General features: G+C 31.9%; 1 protein-coding gene across 2 annotated transcripts in view; it reads right to left on the bottom strand.

The window, feature by feature from the left end:
* The window catches only part of LOC132728022 (potassium voltage-gated channel subfamily KQT member 1-like), a 91,690-nt gene that overhangs the window by 53,665 nt on the left and 22,599 nt on the right, over positions 1 to 15,426 (bottom strand). For both annotated transcript variants that reach the window (XM_060713629.1, XM_060713630.1), the window contains exons 2-3: positions 4,936 to 5,525; positions 1,055 to 1,145 (exon numbers count right to left, since the gene is read on the bottom strand). In XM_060713629.1, coding sequence (XP_060569612.1) covers positions 1,055 to 1,145; positions 4,936 to 5,234 — 390 coding nt within the window. In that variant the 5' untranslated portion in view covers positions 5,235 to 5,525. The remainder of the gene's footprint in view (positions 1 to 1,054; positions 1,146 to 4,935; positions 5,526 to 15,426) is intronic.

Genomic DNA, 15,426 nt, shown 5'->3' with positions numbered 1-15,426 from the left:
TTTTGTGATTGATATTGTTACTATGTGTATCACACACTTGCAAAATATTATATATGTATATAATTATGCAAATAAAACAATTTTCAAACATCAAAGAATATGTAAAATGTGTACTGCAAATATTTGTGCACATTATATTTAATCAATAAGTTACATGCATTCATTTCTTATTGGAAAATTTGACTTGGAATTTATAGAAAATAAATTTCTAATTACCTCCCTTTATTTACGCAAAATGTTAAATTGGGTAATATCTTTATAGATAATGCTTATTTGAACTTACAAGATTGACAAATCTTAATTTGAGCGTCATATTTATGAAATAAAACCATGAAAAAAATGTGTTACAGGATCTTTAAAAACTTGTTTTTTTGGAAAATTCATGTTTTTATGGGGGTCCCTTTTGTTACCGACTTTAATCAATATATCAAAGACTTGCTCTTGTGAAAATTTCCTTTTTTAGAATCATCCTTTAATCAAAGATTTTATATTGAAGGTTTTTGGTTTTTTTTATGAAATTTCATCCATAAATATTAATTTTGATCTTAGGGGAAATCACATTTTTACAGAATTAAATAAAAGAAAGTTCTAAAAGCTTCAAATTATGGCATTGGGGAAGTTCCGTGAAGCTTTTTTTAGTTGATTGTGATCTGACTGTGACCAATATAAAAAGTGTGAACATCAGGTGTTACAGACATGAGTTAGTACTCTAATAGAACAATTAAATCTCTCAAGTCATCCATTACTTTCAGGTTTGTAAATACCAATACTTCTCAAAATTAAGTCAACAGTAAATTTGTTTGTTTTGCTAACCCTACCTATTTTGTTAGATAAGATTTTTTTCCTGTTACTTAAATTGTCTTTTTTTTGCAATATTTCAATCCATTTTTTTATATATTTTTTTTTTGTTGTTGTTTTTTTGCAAAGCTAATTTTTTTTTTTACCAGTCTTTTTGTAGAACTGATCTATCGTAACCTTCCTATATGTCTAACCCCTATAATTAGCATGATTTTTTATTATAACCATAGAACAGCAGAAATGTAAATTTACTAACCATCCAGAAGAGTGTTGCATTTGCAAAATCTCCATACTGTTCTATTGTTGACAACACACTAAATATAAGACATATCAGCACCATCATGAATCTGGAAATAAAAATACGGTAAATAGTTGAAATATTGAAATAAAAGTGTACTTAATTGAAATATACAACTAAAAAGGTAGATACAAATTTATTTTACACTTATAATTGAAATACTGAAATATATTGATGAAATAAAATGCGTATTTGCATTACGCTATCTTTATTAGACGCATCCGTCAGTCATGAAATATTTATTTTCATACAGCTCGATGAAAATACTTATTTTCATACTACTCAATAAAATAAATCTTGTAGTAATAGAAAAAACCTGAAAATCCTCCATGTGCTTATTGCACAATAGGAATAAATAGTAACATTATAGAAATATATAGGTATACAATTGTACAAATGAATATACATGTAGTATTATACATAGTAGACAATTAAATATTTTACTAAAGGAGATTCACACTGAGGTTCAAAAGCCTAAAATCATTTTCCAACTCTTACTTAAGTCAACTGAAGCACTTAAAACAGTGAAATCAGTCAGACATGATTCTTGATGACCTTTAACTGTAAACTGTGACCTTGACCTTTCACCTTTAACAAAACTTACCCAGGACATATCTAGAGACAGGGAATGATTTTAAAATGGTGAAATATTATACAGGAATAATGTCACAGAATTATTCAATGTCAAATAATGAAATAAACCATATAAAAATATCTGAACATAAAAGAATGACCTTCACTGCAGCTTCAGACTTTGAAATAATTTTCCCATTTCATACTACACGTATAAGAGCATGAGCATTCATTGCATATTTGTAGCTAAGACTTGTTTTGTTCAAACCATCACATAAGCATGCACACTTACATAATCATTTCACATACAGCCTTCAATACATTCAAACTCAAACTTAAAATTTAAGACTGGAACCTGTAGCTTCAGCCACAATATGTTAAATTTATGTTATTCCTTTTTCTTTAAATTTATGTTATTTCTTTTTCTTTTCTTTTTTTTATAAAAAAGTCAAAAAAATGAAGTATGAAAATAATGACCTTTCATTCCTTTGTGTTTCTGATATTTTAAATTTTGAAATGTAATGTACCGTAAAATTCCTAATAAACGCCCCTGGGGGCTTAACATTTTCCAAAAGGGGGGCTATTATTACAACACAGTTTTTCCTAAATAAAAAAATCACTGTTAATACTTTTAGTGTTAGCAAGTGTTGGTAATGACATTAAAAAATGTTAAGGTTTTAAAGTTCATATACATATTTGTGTTTACTATAAAATACTATGGATTCTGAATTATTTGAATAAAATGATGGCTTAAATTATTAGTTCAGTACTGATGAGTAGATTGTTTTCCCTTTCAAAAAGCCTGGGGGGGCCTTTATTAGGGGAGGGGCGTTTATTAGGAATTTTACGGTAAACTGAAACTACAATACATTAATGGAAGTACTTTTTTCACATTTAACAAGCTTTTGAAGAAGGGATAAAGTTTCTAGACGTGTATCTGCTTGTAATTCTTTCTGTTCTTGAAAACACAACAAATACATTTCTTTAATCTTAGAAGCAAGTTAAAATAGCTTTCGACCTTGGAAGAAATTTTCATAATTCTCTTCAGTAGTAATTACAATAAAAACAAGAGCTGTCACAGGAGACAGCGAAGCTCGACTAATAAAATACTGGATGCAGTAAGGAAGACAAAACTATGAAAAAAAATCAATAATGTATAATTCTGTATTAAGTTATGTTATAAAAATAACATTGTTAACATAAATTCCAAGATCAAGGGGAATAATTCTAGAAATAGTCACGCTAGAGTTATGAATTTAACCTTGTCGCACAACATGTGTGTAATGATAAGAAATATATATTTGAAGTTTGAAGTAGATACCTTAAAAAGTAAAGTTATAATATTTTTTAAAGAAAATCCTAAGTTCAAAGAGAGATAAATCTGTAAATATTGCTTCAAGAGTTATGAACATTGTAACATAAAATGTAATTGATGAAAAGGAATAAGTATTTGAAGTTTGAGGTAGATACCTTTAAAACTAAAAAAGTTATAGTGAAAAAATATCATTTTTCTAGTAAAAAAAAATCTAAGTTTATGGGGAGATAATTCTTGCAATATTGGTGCTAGAGTTATGAACCTTGTCACATAACATGTGGTTAATGATAAGGTACATATTTTTGAATTATGAAGTTGATCCCTTAAGAAATAAATAAGTGACAGTAAAAAATAATATTTTTTAAGGAAAATTCTAAGTTCAAGGGGAGATAAATTTAAAAATATTGGTGCTAGAGATATGAACCTTGTCACATAAGATGGGGATGATGATAAGGTACATATATTTGAAGTATGAAGTTGATATTTTTAAAGAAGTAACAGTAAAAAATAGTATTTTTTAAGGAAAATTCTAAGTTCTGTGGAGATAAATCTGAAAATATTGGCGCTAGAGTTATGAACCTTGTCACACAAGATGTGGTTGATGATAAGGAACATATATTTGAAGTATCAAGTTCATCCCTTAAGTAATACAGAAGTAACAGTAAAAAATAGTATTTTTTAAGGAAAATTCTAAGTTCAAGGGGAGATAAATCTGAAAATATTGGTTCTAGAGTTATGGACCTTGTCACATAAGATGTGGTTATTGATAAGGAACATATATTTGAAGTTTGAAGTTGATACCTTAAGAAATGACAAAGTTATAGTGAAAAATATTTTACTGCACTAAAACTTTAATCTGAAATCTGGACGCGCACGCCAACGCCTGGGCGAGTAGAACAGCTCTCCATATACTTTGTATAGTCGAGCTAAAAATCAACTTAAATCTAATTCTTTAAGTTGAGTAACAATGATTTTTCAGTATCTACCACAGACTGGTTTACAAGTAAAGTGACAGACTGGTTACAAGTAAAATACACAATGTTATAATCTCGAGTAGGAAGACCAGTCAATGATGCTTTGACCTGATTGGTTAATTTCGAATTTCCTGCAGCAGTCAGTCTAATGCTTATTACCTTGACCCTAAGCTTTTAATGTTTTGCCATCTATATAATGAAGTCCTTCAAAATGTCACCTTTCTTTACATTATCTAATTATGCTCTAGACAGTTACTTAAACAGTTGTTTAGGGGGAGAACAAAAGGACAATATCCTGAGGATGATTGTTCATTTTAGAATAAATATTGAATATATTTCATTTAATAGAGAAATCTTGTTTATATCGTTCATCAGCTCAGGCTCAACACAAGTGAAATCACTTTAAAAATAAGATATTTCATCCATTTTGATTAACAGTATGCTTATCAAGAGCCACCACCTGGAGTCTGGGGCAACGCTCGACTTTTTTTAAAAATGGATGTATTACAGAAGAAAAAAATTTATATACCCAATTGAATTGAAAGTCCAATCATCCAAACTAACAAACTTGCAAAAGTTTATTCTGGTATTGTAACAGACAGATGTTTCCCAAACTCTGATAAAACCTGGGTTCTGCACATTATTATAAAGTAACATTTCTGCCAAATAGATGTAATTCTTTCTATCACGAAATTTTGAAATTGTTAAATTTAAAGATAATGACCAAGTGTGACCTTGAACTTGACCTAAGGAAGGTCAAACCTGCGATCTTCACTTTAGCATTTCTGCAAAGTAGTTTCAATTTCCTTCCATCAGTGTTAAAGATACAGAGTAGATGAGAAATTGCTAACAGACTGATGGACCGACTGCCAGGTTGGAACAATATTCTCAGGCATATGCCTGGGAATATTGTTCCAACCTTGCAGTCAGTCCATCATATTTAAATATTTAATGATAAAATATATAAAGATACTAACACGGTAAAATGGTAGATAAAACACTTCCATCCAGTCGGTCTCTCAAGAAAGTTATAAACTTTCCCTTGAATAGTGGCTTTCATGGTTGGCCGCACTTTAGCTTTATATTTGTCGAGCATCATTTTCTGAGCAGCCTGTTTGTCGCTCTGACTCCATAGTGGCGAATGTGGCATTTCCGACATTAATTGTTCATCCTCCATATTTTGCCGATCGGAAATTTCGTGCATTTCTGTCATCTCCGTAGCTTCTTCTGCTATAATACCATCAGGTATGTTTTCTTTCCTTCTTTCGAATGCCATTATCACAGGAAAGATGTTGTTTCAAATAATTAAAAACCAATTAGTTACTCCACGGTAGTCCAGTAAGATGACATATTTCCTTTACGTTAGGTCATTAATCATTATCACAATGTGAGATTTGGTATGTCACTAAACCTAAAGGGAGTAATGCGTAAATATTCCGTAAAATTTTTTTTAAGAAAGCATAAATTCTGTTACTCTTTTTAACGCCTTTTTAACGTTTTTTTACGTTAGATCAGGGCTCCAGGTCCACAGCAGAGTATTTGTCTGTATTAACAACATTTTCTAGACCTGAAATGAAAAAAAAATATACATGTACATTCAACTGGTAGCAAATTTTATCAAATATGCAATAAAAAAACACTTTTTAAGGCGACAATTTTTTTTTTTCAATTCATCGAGTGTTAAAAAAGATGACTGAACAAAAAGAGCAAATCTTCATCATTTTCATTGTTGCCATATGTATAATATATTCCCATCTTAATTTTTAATCCACATGCATTTTATCAATGCTGTAATCCAATACAATTTTCCAATGGAAAAGCTCTTTTATTAATATACATGTTTATTCACTCCCTTTTATAACAAACAGTTCCAGCAAATAATTCTATCAATAAAACTCATTAACGCAAAACCTAACTTGATCATTACGCCATTCATAATTCATGTTTAAATACTGTTAAAACGTCATAGTAACCTAATCCTCTTCAAATCATGACAAAGAAATAAATGTGAAAAAAAAGAAAAAGTTCCTGCTAACCTGTACTAACATGTATTTATGTCGGCTAGTTTTTCAATACAAGAGTAATTAAAACAGATTTTTCCTCTTTTAAAATCAATACTACCTCAGGATTTTCATTTCAACATTTCCATGTTAAATTTCAACCATTAGGAAAGAGGTGGAGAGAGTAGGGGTGAGGGTGGGGGTGAGTTGAAATATTGATTCCGAAAGAGAAAAATGATGTATTTTCATTCTTATTTGCTCAGTAATTTTTCCTAATTGTCAGACCGTAGATAATTTAATCATGAATTGATACAGAAAAATAGCAATCAAACGATTGTAAAACACAATTAAATCTTCTTTGCCTGATAACATGTATCTGTCAACAGAGAGAAAAAGACAGATTTACAGAGACATTAGACATAATGCACGGGATAATCAAATTAGAAATTTTCTGATAAAAATTTTGTCTCTGCATTAGAGTGGTAAAAAGGTTGCTGATTTGTCTGTCTTTGAATTCCCTGTCATGAGGCTATGTAGTGATAAGCCATTGCCACGAAACTCCTCACAGTGATTACCTCCCTTGGCAGATTGTTATCACTGCCTTTCACAGACGTCACATTACGGTGAAAGTCAATGACGTAACATTGTAATTCAAATGTAAATACATAGAAAATCTAACGTCATTTTTCTTTTTCTGTTTTATTTTTAATTTTCGTACCTACGTTCGTTATAGTTTATCAAAAAAATATCAAAAGTATACAAAATAATGAAAAAATAAATTCAAAAGCTAAAAAAATATAAAATAACAAGATATTATTAAAAATGTGTGTGGCGGCAGAGATCACTGTACTGATAAGGGGAGATCACTGGCTAGGAGATTGCATGACCACTAGTAAAAACCATTGAGCCAGCCAGCTCTTCCCTGCAGTCTGATGTTAACTCAATTTGTTTTTTTTTGTTGGGTTTCACATTGTACCAACATATGGGTTTCACATTGTACCAACATATTTAAGGTCACATGGCGATTTTCTAGCTTTAATTGTGGAGGAAGACCTCAGGTGCCTCTCCCAGGATTAATTCAGGCACAAATGGGCACCTGAGTAGAACCACTGATTTTAAGCTGGCTGGATTGCTCCTTCACAAGAAAGAATCCAAAGTCCCTGTCAGGATTTGAAGTGACAGGCAAGCGGTTTGAAGACAACTACCTTAACCATTGAACCATGTACACGCCTACATTTTTATTTTGACATCCCTTCAATTTTGAATGGACTGTTCCAAATTTAAAACTTACAGAAATTTAACTGTCAGTCGAAGAATGACTAAACTCCATATCAATACAGCTAAATCATTGCTTAACTACATGTATGAAGTTCAACAGTCTATTTTTAGCATCAGTTACCTTGACATCTTAGAAGATAAATAATCATTACTTAACTACAAGACGTATGAAGGTCAATAATCTATTTTTAGCATCAGTGACCTTGATGTCTTAGAAGATAGCTATATATTTGCTTAACGACATGTATGAAGTTCAATAATCTATTTTTTAGCATCAGTGACCTTGACATCTGGTCAATAAATGATAATATTAGGGCAGAAAGATGGATAGATATAGTAAAACTATTGACGGTGTGCTTGTCCTCACCCCAATTTAGTAGCAGTCATATTACGGTATATAATTATGCAGAATTTTTCACCATTTATTTGACGTAATACTTTAATCTTGGTTTTAAAACTGATAACACATTAAATGTTCCCAAAGCATTTGACTATGGAAGGGTATTAACGCAAAAATTACATCTTGCTTTCTTACGTTACATCGTGCTTTCTAACTTGTACATCTTGCATTCTAACTTGTACATCTTGCATTCTGACTAAATGTTTATCTTGCTTTCTTACATGCACATTATGCTTTCTGCTGTGTTCGTCTTGCTTAATTGTATGTTGGTATCTTGGCAATACAATTGATTACACTCACTTTTTACAATACTATTGACTACAATTGACTTTAAACCTTGGCAATATGATGGATTATACCCTGAACTGTGGTAATGCTATTGACTTCACCTTAAATCTTGGCAATACTATGGATAACACACTAAATCTTGGCAATATGATAGATTTAACCTTAGATCTTGGCATTGTTTATAATACTATTCACTACACCTTAAATCTTGGCAATATGAATATACTATTTCCTTTGAAATTCTCTCTATGAGGCTCAATACCTTTAAAATCATATGCATGTTGTATGTTGCTATGTTTACAATTGTTATTCTTTTTATGTAAACTTAAAAATAAAATGTTTGTATTGAGCATTGAAATAGTAAATGTTGAAAACAGATTCTGAACTGGTACATGCTATTTGAAATGTGAACACTTGTAGTAAATTATAAATTAGGCGAGTATGTTACTAATGTATGATATTGATAATGGCTGCCTCTTAACACATGTATATATAATTCATGAGTTAAATTAGGGGAGAACTCAGTTTTCACACTTTCATCATGTTCATGTAGATCCCAGTGTAGATTGTGTAGAGTGTAGATCCCAGTGTAGATTGTGTAGAGTGTAGATTGTGTAGAGTGTAGATCAAAGTGTTAATAAAATGGTCATAACTCTCTCTATGATGACAATGTTTGATATTCAACTTACTGAGTAGCATTAATGTTAATTTAATATGTGTAATGGCTTTCATAGAAGGAAGACTGATTCTTTTATGAAATATCAGACACAGAAGTAACATGAAAATATTTGTGGGGAATTGCCCTCATATGCATGTGCCGTTAAATAACGCCACCATATGCGTGACGTAAGAGAACGTCACTTCCTATGTTTTGTAATATGATTATGTTTGTGGTTTTGAATAGACTTATAAAGCAGACACAACGTGTTGTACATAATTTTCTATGGCGTAATTATCCTATCTGATATTGGTGCCGTGACCAGGATTCGAACCTGTAACAATGTAGAGATTCAGTCTAACTTTAATGTCATTAATTTTGCATAAAACTGGTCATTAAATGCGTCAAAGTTCATGAATTTTGTGCATTAAACAAAGGTTATAAAACGTTAATTAAAGCAGCATGTCTATAATCGATGACAGAAAATTTGCAGTTGTCCTAATATTTCAAAATTTCATGAAATATTTCAAAGTAATTGAAGTATCGCTTAAAAATGTGCATATCTTGACATTTTTGTATTGAAATCATATTGTCACCTTTTTCACCATCTAGATATACTTTCTTAATTCAGTATTGTTTGTTTGTTTGTTTGTTTCATTTTACACCTTTTCCCAACAGTATTTCAGTCATATAGGCGGGTAGTTTCCTAAACATCGTTCCTGGAGAGTTACACCAGTACTAGACTACCTTCCTCCACGCTAAAGTACCAAAGCAACTCCCGGGGATCGAACCCACGCAAGAGAGGTAATTGGATAAGAAGCCATCGACTCTAACCCCTTGACCACGGAGGCGGTTTTAATATGATTATATGAATCATTAATTACAAAAACTCAAAATAAGGATTGTATTATTACATAACACTGTTTCAAATGTAAAAGCTAGTTGAGCTTCCACTGAAAAATCTGCATAATAAACTTGTATCAAAGGAATAAACAAATTCTCGAAAGCTTTTTTGTTTATTGTGCAATTCTCCGAATGGCCAGCTCCAGTAAAGACTTTAGCCATAAATCCAAGTTCTGCAGCTGCAAAAAGTAGTAAAATTACGTACAAGGAAATTACTTTGTAACAGCATTGTAGTAATAAACGTGACAACTTTTGTCTGATTAGAAATATCAAAGATCCATTCCATTCAGTTTTTTGTGATAATAAAAATCTCCTATTACTGTAAATGTCCCGTTAGACGTCACTACTAAACCAGGATCTAGTCTCGTTGATTTTTTTATATATATTATAGGTTTTTCAGGGAGATATAGTAAAATAAAACTTCTTATGTGTGTATCATTATGGTCTATATTTGGAACTGTTAGTTTACTGTTATAAATATCAAACGAGTGTCAAAGCCTCACTTCGTTGACTTCAAACCACTTGCCCCTCACCTCTGTGGGTTCGAATCCTGACTGGGACTTTGGATTCCTTCATGTGAGGAAGCTATCCAGCTAGCTTACGGAACGTCGGTGGTTCTACTCAGGTACCCGTTCGTGCCTGAAATAATGCACGGAAGGGCACCTGAGGTCTTCCTCCACCAGTAAAGCTGGAACGTCGCGATATGACCTATACTGTGTCGATGTGACGTAAAACCCAAAAACAAACAAAAGCCTCAGTTACTTCCCTTTGAACACAAAATAATAAAGAGTTCTCTCCCTTCCACACAAATTCTTTTAACTATGATTTTGGAAATCAGATCACATATGAAAAGATTGTCTTCAGTTTTGAAATAATGTTTTAAATCTCAAGAGGCACAATAGCATCTTTTAGTACAAATGTCTCTTGGCAAAACAAGTTACGGATCAAACATTATCAACGTCATTTAAAATTCTCATTTTTGTCAAAATGAAAGCTCGAGTAATTAAGCCTTCACTAAATATTCCTTTTATGTACAATTTTTAGTTCATTTTAATCAACGTTCTCACTCTCACAATACCATTCTGTGTGCGATAATTAGTTTTAAAGTGTTGATTAGAAAATATTAAGATTGATATCGCGAAAAATAAGACGTCAGAATAATAAAACAATCACGCAGACCGTTGAATTTCGAGACACTTCGCACAACGATATGAATTATTGCACGAACTTTCTTAGCGTCAATTATGAAATATAATCCGGTTACGGCACCGTTGAAAGATGAAAATCCAGAACTCAATCTTGAAATTGTTAAATTGTCCATATTTAATGATAACTCAAGTGCTGCAATATGAAGTTACGAGGAGAATCTGAACTGCTGTAAAAGGCTTTATTATTTCAGAGATTAAACTTGAAATTGATCTTGTTGTTTAAATTTGTAGTTTATGAAATGCATTCAGCACTGTTTGTTTTGGTAAGACAGTGCACCAACACAATTAGGGTCTTATGGCACCGAAAAAGGAAAGATGATTTTGAGTAACCTCAGGTCTTACAAACTTTAAGCAACATCAGAGGTCAAATCCACCTAACCTGCTGGAGCTAAGAAATGCATAGTCTCCATTAATTCGAATTATTTAGTCGCCTCTTACGATCACTCAGGGATCAACAATGGTTGCAATTCTGGTGCCTCAACCCTTAAAGGCAACCCCTCAGCCACAAGGGGGGGGGGGGGTCAGCATTGTTTAATATCCCTCTCCATACATAGATCAGTGAAATGTACAAGTTTCGACATACTAAATAATTGATTTGAATCAAACACCAAAACTAAAGGGACTCTTAACAGTATGTTTAAATTGTACAACTTTTTTCCTTTGAATTTGGAACAGTCCATTGTGAGTTTAAAACTGCTAATTTTGTGATCATCTCTTAATCTGCTTGTGGCTACAGAGTCAACCAATACCACCAGTGCTGACCATTTTAGTAGCCATTTTGTTTTGCTGCTTTATTTGATAGCAAAATCAGGCAATGTGACATAAAAATCAGAGTAATAAAACAATGACAGAATCCTCATTTGATAACAAGGACTGAGTTGAGGAAGTGTGAAGGCAGAAAACGCACATACTACCAAGGGCCTGGGAACAATGTGGACTGGCATAATATCATTAAAATAATAGACAACGGTCAAAATCTCAACTACTGCATTCAAATGGTCAAGAGATGTCAGTAAATTACGCAATTTCCATGATCTATCTTGACTCTAGATACTTGATGTTAACATAGGCCTTATCTCAGTAACTTTTATTCACTAGTAAACTGATTGTCAAAAACATGTAAGTGTTACAAACTAAACTCAATGATGACTAAGGAAAACTGTGTTTATTGACCTTTAACCGCCAATGAATTTACTTAAACGTCCAGTGCAGAGAATAAGATTGGCAAACGCATCCGTGCCATCTATTTATAGTCTGCACTGTTCGCGTTCAGTTGGACCATATTTTAAAATTGTCTTTATAAATAATAAATGCTTTTTTTAATGATATCTTGGCAAGTTATTTAAACAGTACAGTATGAATAGCTTTGATAGATTATACCTTTTCTGGCTGAGAAATGTAATAGTTAACTTTCTAAATAAAGCAAGGGAAGAATCGTCTTTCTAAATTAAGCATTATAGTATTTTCTTTTTCTTACTTTAACAAATTTTTAGCAGTCTCAATTTCCTTTCTATTTTCATCATGCAGAATTTATTTAAAACTTATGACAGTAAGGTAATGCCTAAACTGGCAAAATTGCTTATAGTCTAATAATACAGTAAAGACTGTCTTAGTGACCCCCTGTATATAGCGACATTCTGTCTTTAGTGACCATAGTTAGGTGCGCCGAACAGTATTTACTATATAAATGGTCTGTATGTAGCGACTCCCTGTCTAAACCGTACAACAACCATGATTTAGTCACCCGTTACAGTATTTGCGCCGTGAAAAGCGACTTTTGCATGGGGAGCAGGGCTTGAGCTAGGGGGCGACTTGGGCGTAGAAGTCGCCTTCGGATCAGCGACTTCGCCTAAAACAAACTTCAAAGAGATTTTGAAGTCGCCAGATTTTTTTAATGATCTGTCATACTTATTTACGCCGCTAGTTCTGTTAACAATTTTTTTACCTCTCAATTACAACCAATTACCGTTAATCCGCTAGTTAAGAACGCGTGTCAACATCAACAAAGTCTAATACATGCCGCAAGGCAAGAGTTCACTATGTATATCTTTCTCATTATGTATTCATGCGATTGACGAATCAGAATGCGCGTTGTATCTACGGCAGTTTGCATCTCATTAGCAAAATTGAAATTAAACATATTTTTACAAACAGACTTATCAACATAAATTACATTTTTAATCAATATGTAACTTTTAAATACTAATGTAATGGTGTAGTTTATAATCTTAACCAATTATACATGCAATTTTAATACTGTCTTGTTTTTTATAAATGATATTTGGTATGTTTAATATCAATAAAAAATATAATTAAACCCTAAGTATGGTACTATCCTGCTTTTCAACAAAATATTGGTATGATATGTTCATATATCCGAATTATGTAGAGACTGTCCACAGTGACTCCCTGTCTATAATGACCTTTTTTCTTTTCTCCCATCGAAGGTCACTGTAAACAGTTTTTACTGTACATGTATTATTGTTACTTTTTAAGTGGCAAAATATTTATTCTTGCATATCAGACTGGCGTTTCCATTAGTTTTACCCACGCCGCAAATTTCATCTGGCATGGAGGTGCCCTTGGGACGGATAATTCAGATCCGAAGCATAACATATGACAGATATTATTAGGGTTGGTCCAACATTACAAAATAAATAAGTGAGTGAATGAAATACTGTCAGCATTGAAATTAAACATAGACGTTTAACAAAATCCAAAATTCGTAATTAACATTATCTTAATAATTTATAATTGTCCAAAATTATTTTATTGCCTCCTTGAAAACTACTTTATTTAGGATTCTTTAAAGATACAGCATTTTATCTGTCACAGAAGAAAATTTTAATGCGGATAGATTTTGGCTTTAGGCAAAAAAGTGACCTTGACATTGTGGGAGGGAAAAAATACAACAAAGATAACAAGCTGTTGTGAGAAAAAGAAACAAACATAAATAAAAAAGACATAAATCAAACATAAATAAAAAAGACATAAATCTTTTATGATTCTATTTTACATGAAAATGATAATTGTACATGCTTCATTGTGAGAAAATAGCTCATTTAGAAAAACGGAATAAAAACGAACAGATTAAAAGATAGCTTTAAAGAACTTGATGGGAATGATTTGAAATGTTTACATTTTTGCTCTGTTGTGAATTTCATAATAAAAATATTTCTTAAACTTTTTTATATACTTCACTATCTTGACATTCTACTTAAATTTGTAAGATAGATTCAAATAATTAACAGCCTTGCTTCTATTTTGAACCTTAAGCCATAATCAATTTAAGGGACCAAATGTTATAAATTAAACAGCCAATTATAAATAGTTATTATTGCAAGTCTGGTTGCCATTCTACGTTTCAATATAATGATATTATTACCCCTTTATTGTAACCATAACCCTGCTTACCCCATGAATGCTAAACATATGAAACACTACTAAAAGCAAAATAACATTGTGTTCTGTACAACATTTTATCTGTTTACATGCAATGTTCATGTGTGTTCAAAGACATTCTATGTTACAACTCTTTTGAGAATGGACCATAAGATCTTGGAAATAATAAAACATGGTGGTGCGGCCTGCCTGATTTTTATATATGAGCCACGTCACGACAAAACCAACATAGTGCGTTTCTGACCAGCATGGTCGCTATCAGTTTCTGTTCGCTATCAGTTTCTCTACTTGTAATAGAGTTGGTAAGCGAACAGCAAATGGATCCTGATCAGACTGCGCGGATGCGCAGGCTGGTCTGGATCCATGCTGGTCGCAAAGGCACTATGTTGGTTTTGTCGTGACGCGGCTCATATAGTAACATCATACTGCATGACATGATAATTCCTGGCATTCAAAGAAACTTTTATCATCTAAAGAAAAGATCAAACTTCACATATGATGCAAAGGAACAAGACGCAATCCTAGAGCCAAGTTAATATGCCACATTGCCTTTAGAGATGAAATATCGCCACATATAATCCACAAAAAATACATTTTTTTTTTTGGAGAATAAAATCCAGTTATAGCTCCAAATTTCATAATAAACCAAGATCAATTCTTTTTTGATAACTAAAATGTTATTTCACTTTAAAGCATGTCTTCAAAGGACAAACAGAAAGAGAAAGCACTTTTGATAACATGATGTCATTTATCATTAAGAAAACTTCTGAAATACTGTGAGGGTTCATTAATTCTTTCCAGTTCTAATCCTTTGAAAATGGCACAAACATTCACCCTGTCATTAACTTTAAAAAGAAAAAAATAAATAAATGAAGGTTTAAATGATTTGTTCTCTAGTTTTAATTGATGGTGGGTGGGGGAGGGATAATTATTAGTTAGATTAGTTGGTGTTTTTTTAATTATCGTCATTCAAAAACACATGTAAAGGGAAAAGTTCATTTGTATAATTGAAATTAATGGATACATGTAATTTATTTGAAAACCAATTCATGTGAGACCAACTTTTTTGTTTACAGCTACCATATAATGTCCTTCTGTTCATGCTGGAAGCTCGGGCTATTATATTACAAACTTTTTTAAACACTTACAGGTAGGTTATAACATATATTTTAATTAATCGATTTCCGAACAACCTTTTTTTTTAAAAAAAAAAATTGTTATATTCAAATCCAGTTAACTTGAGGGTGATTATTTCTTTTTATATATATATATATATATATATATATACTCAAAAGAAAAAGTTTAGTCAGTATTTATGTATGCCTCGTAAA

Source organism: Ruditapes philippinarum, unplaced genomic scaffold (genome assembly GCF_026571515.1).
Source record: "Ruditapes philippinarum isolate M1 unplaced genomic scaffold, ASM2657151v2 ctg74_1_1_1_1, whole genome shotgun sequence".
Taxonomy (NCBI): domain Eukaryota; kingdom Metazoa; phylum Mollusca; class Bivalvia; order Venerida; family Veneridae; genus Ruditapes; species Ruditapes philippinarum.
This window is presented reverse-complemented; position numbering and strand designations above follow the sequence as displayed.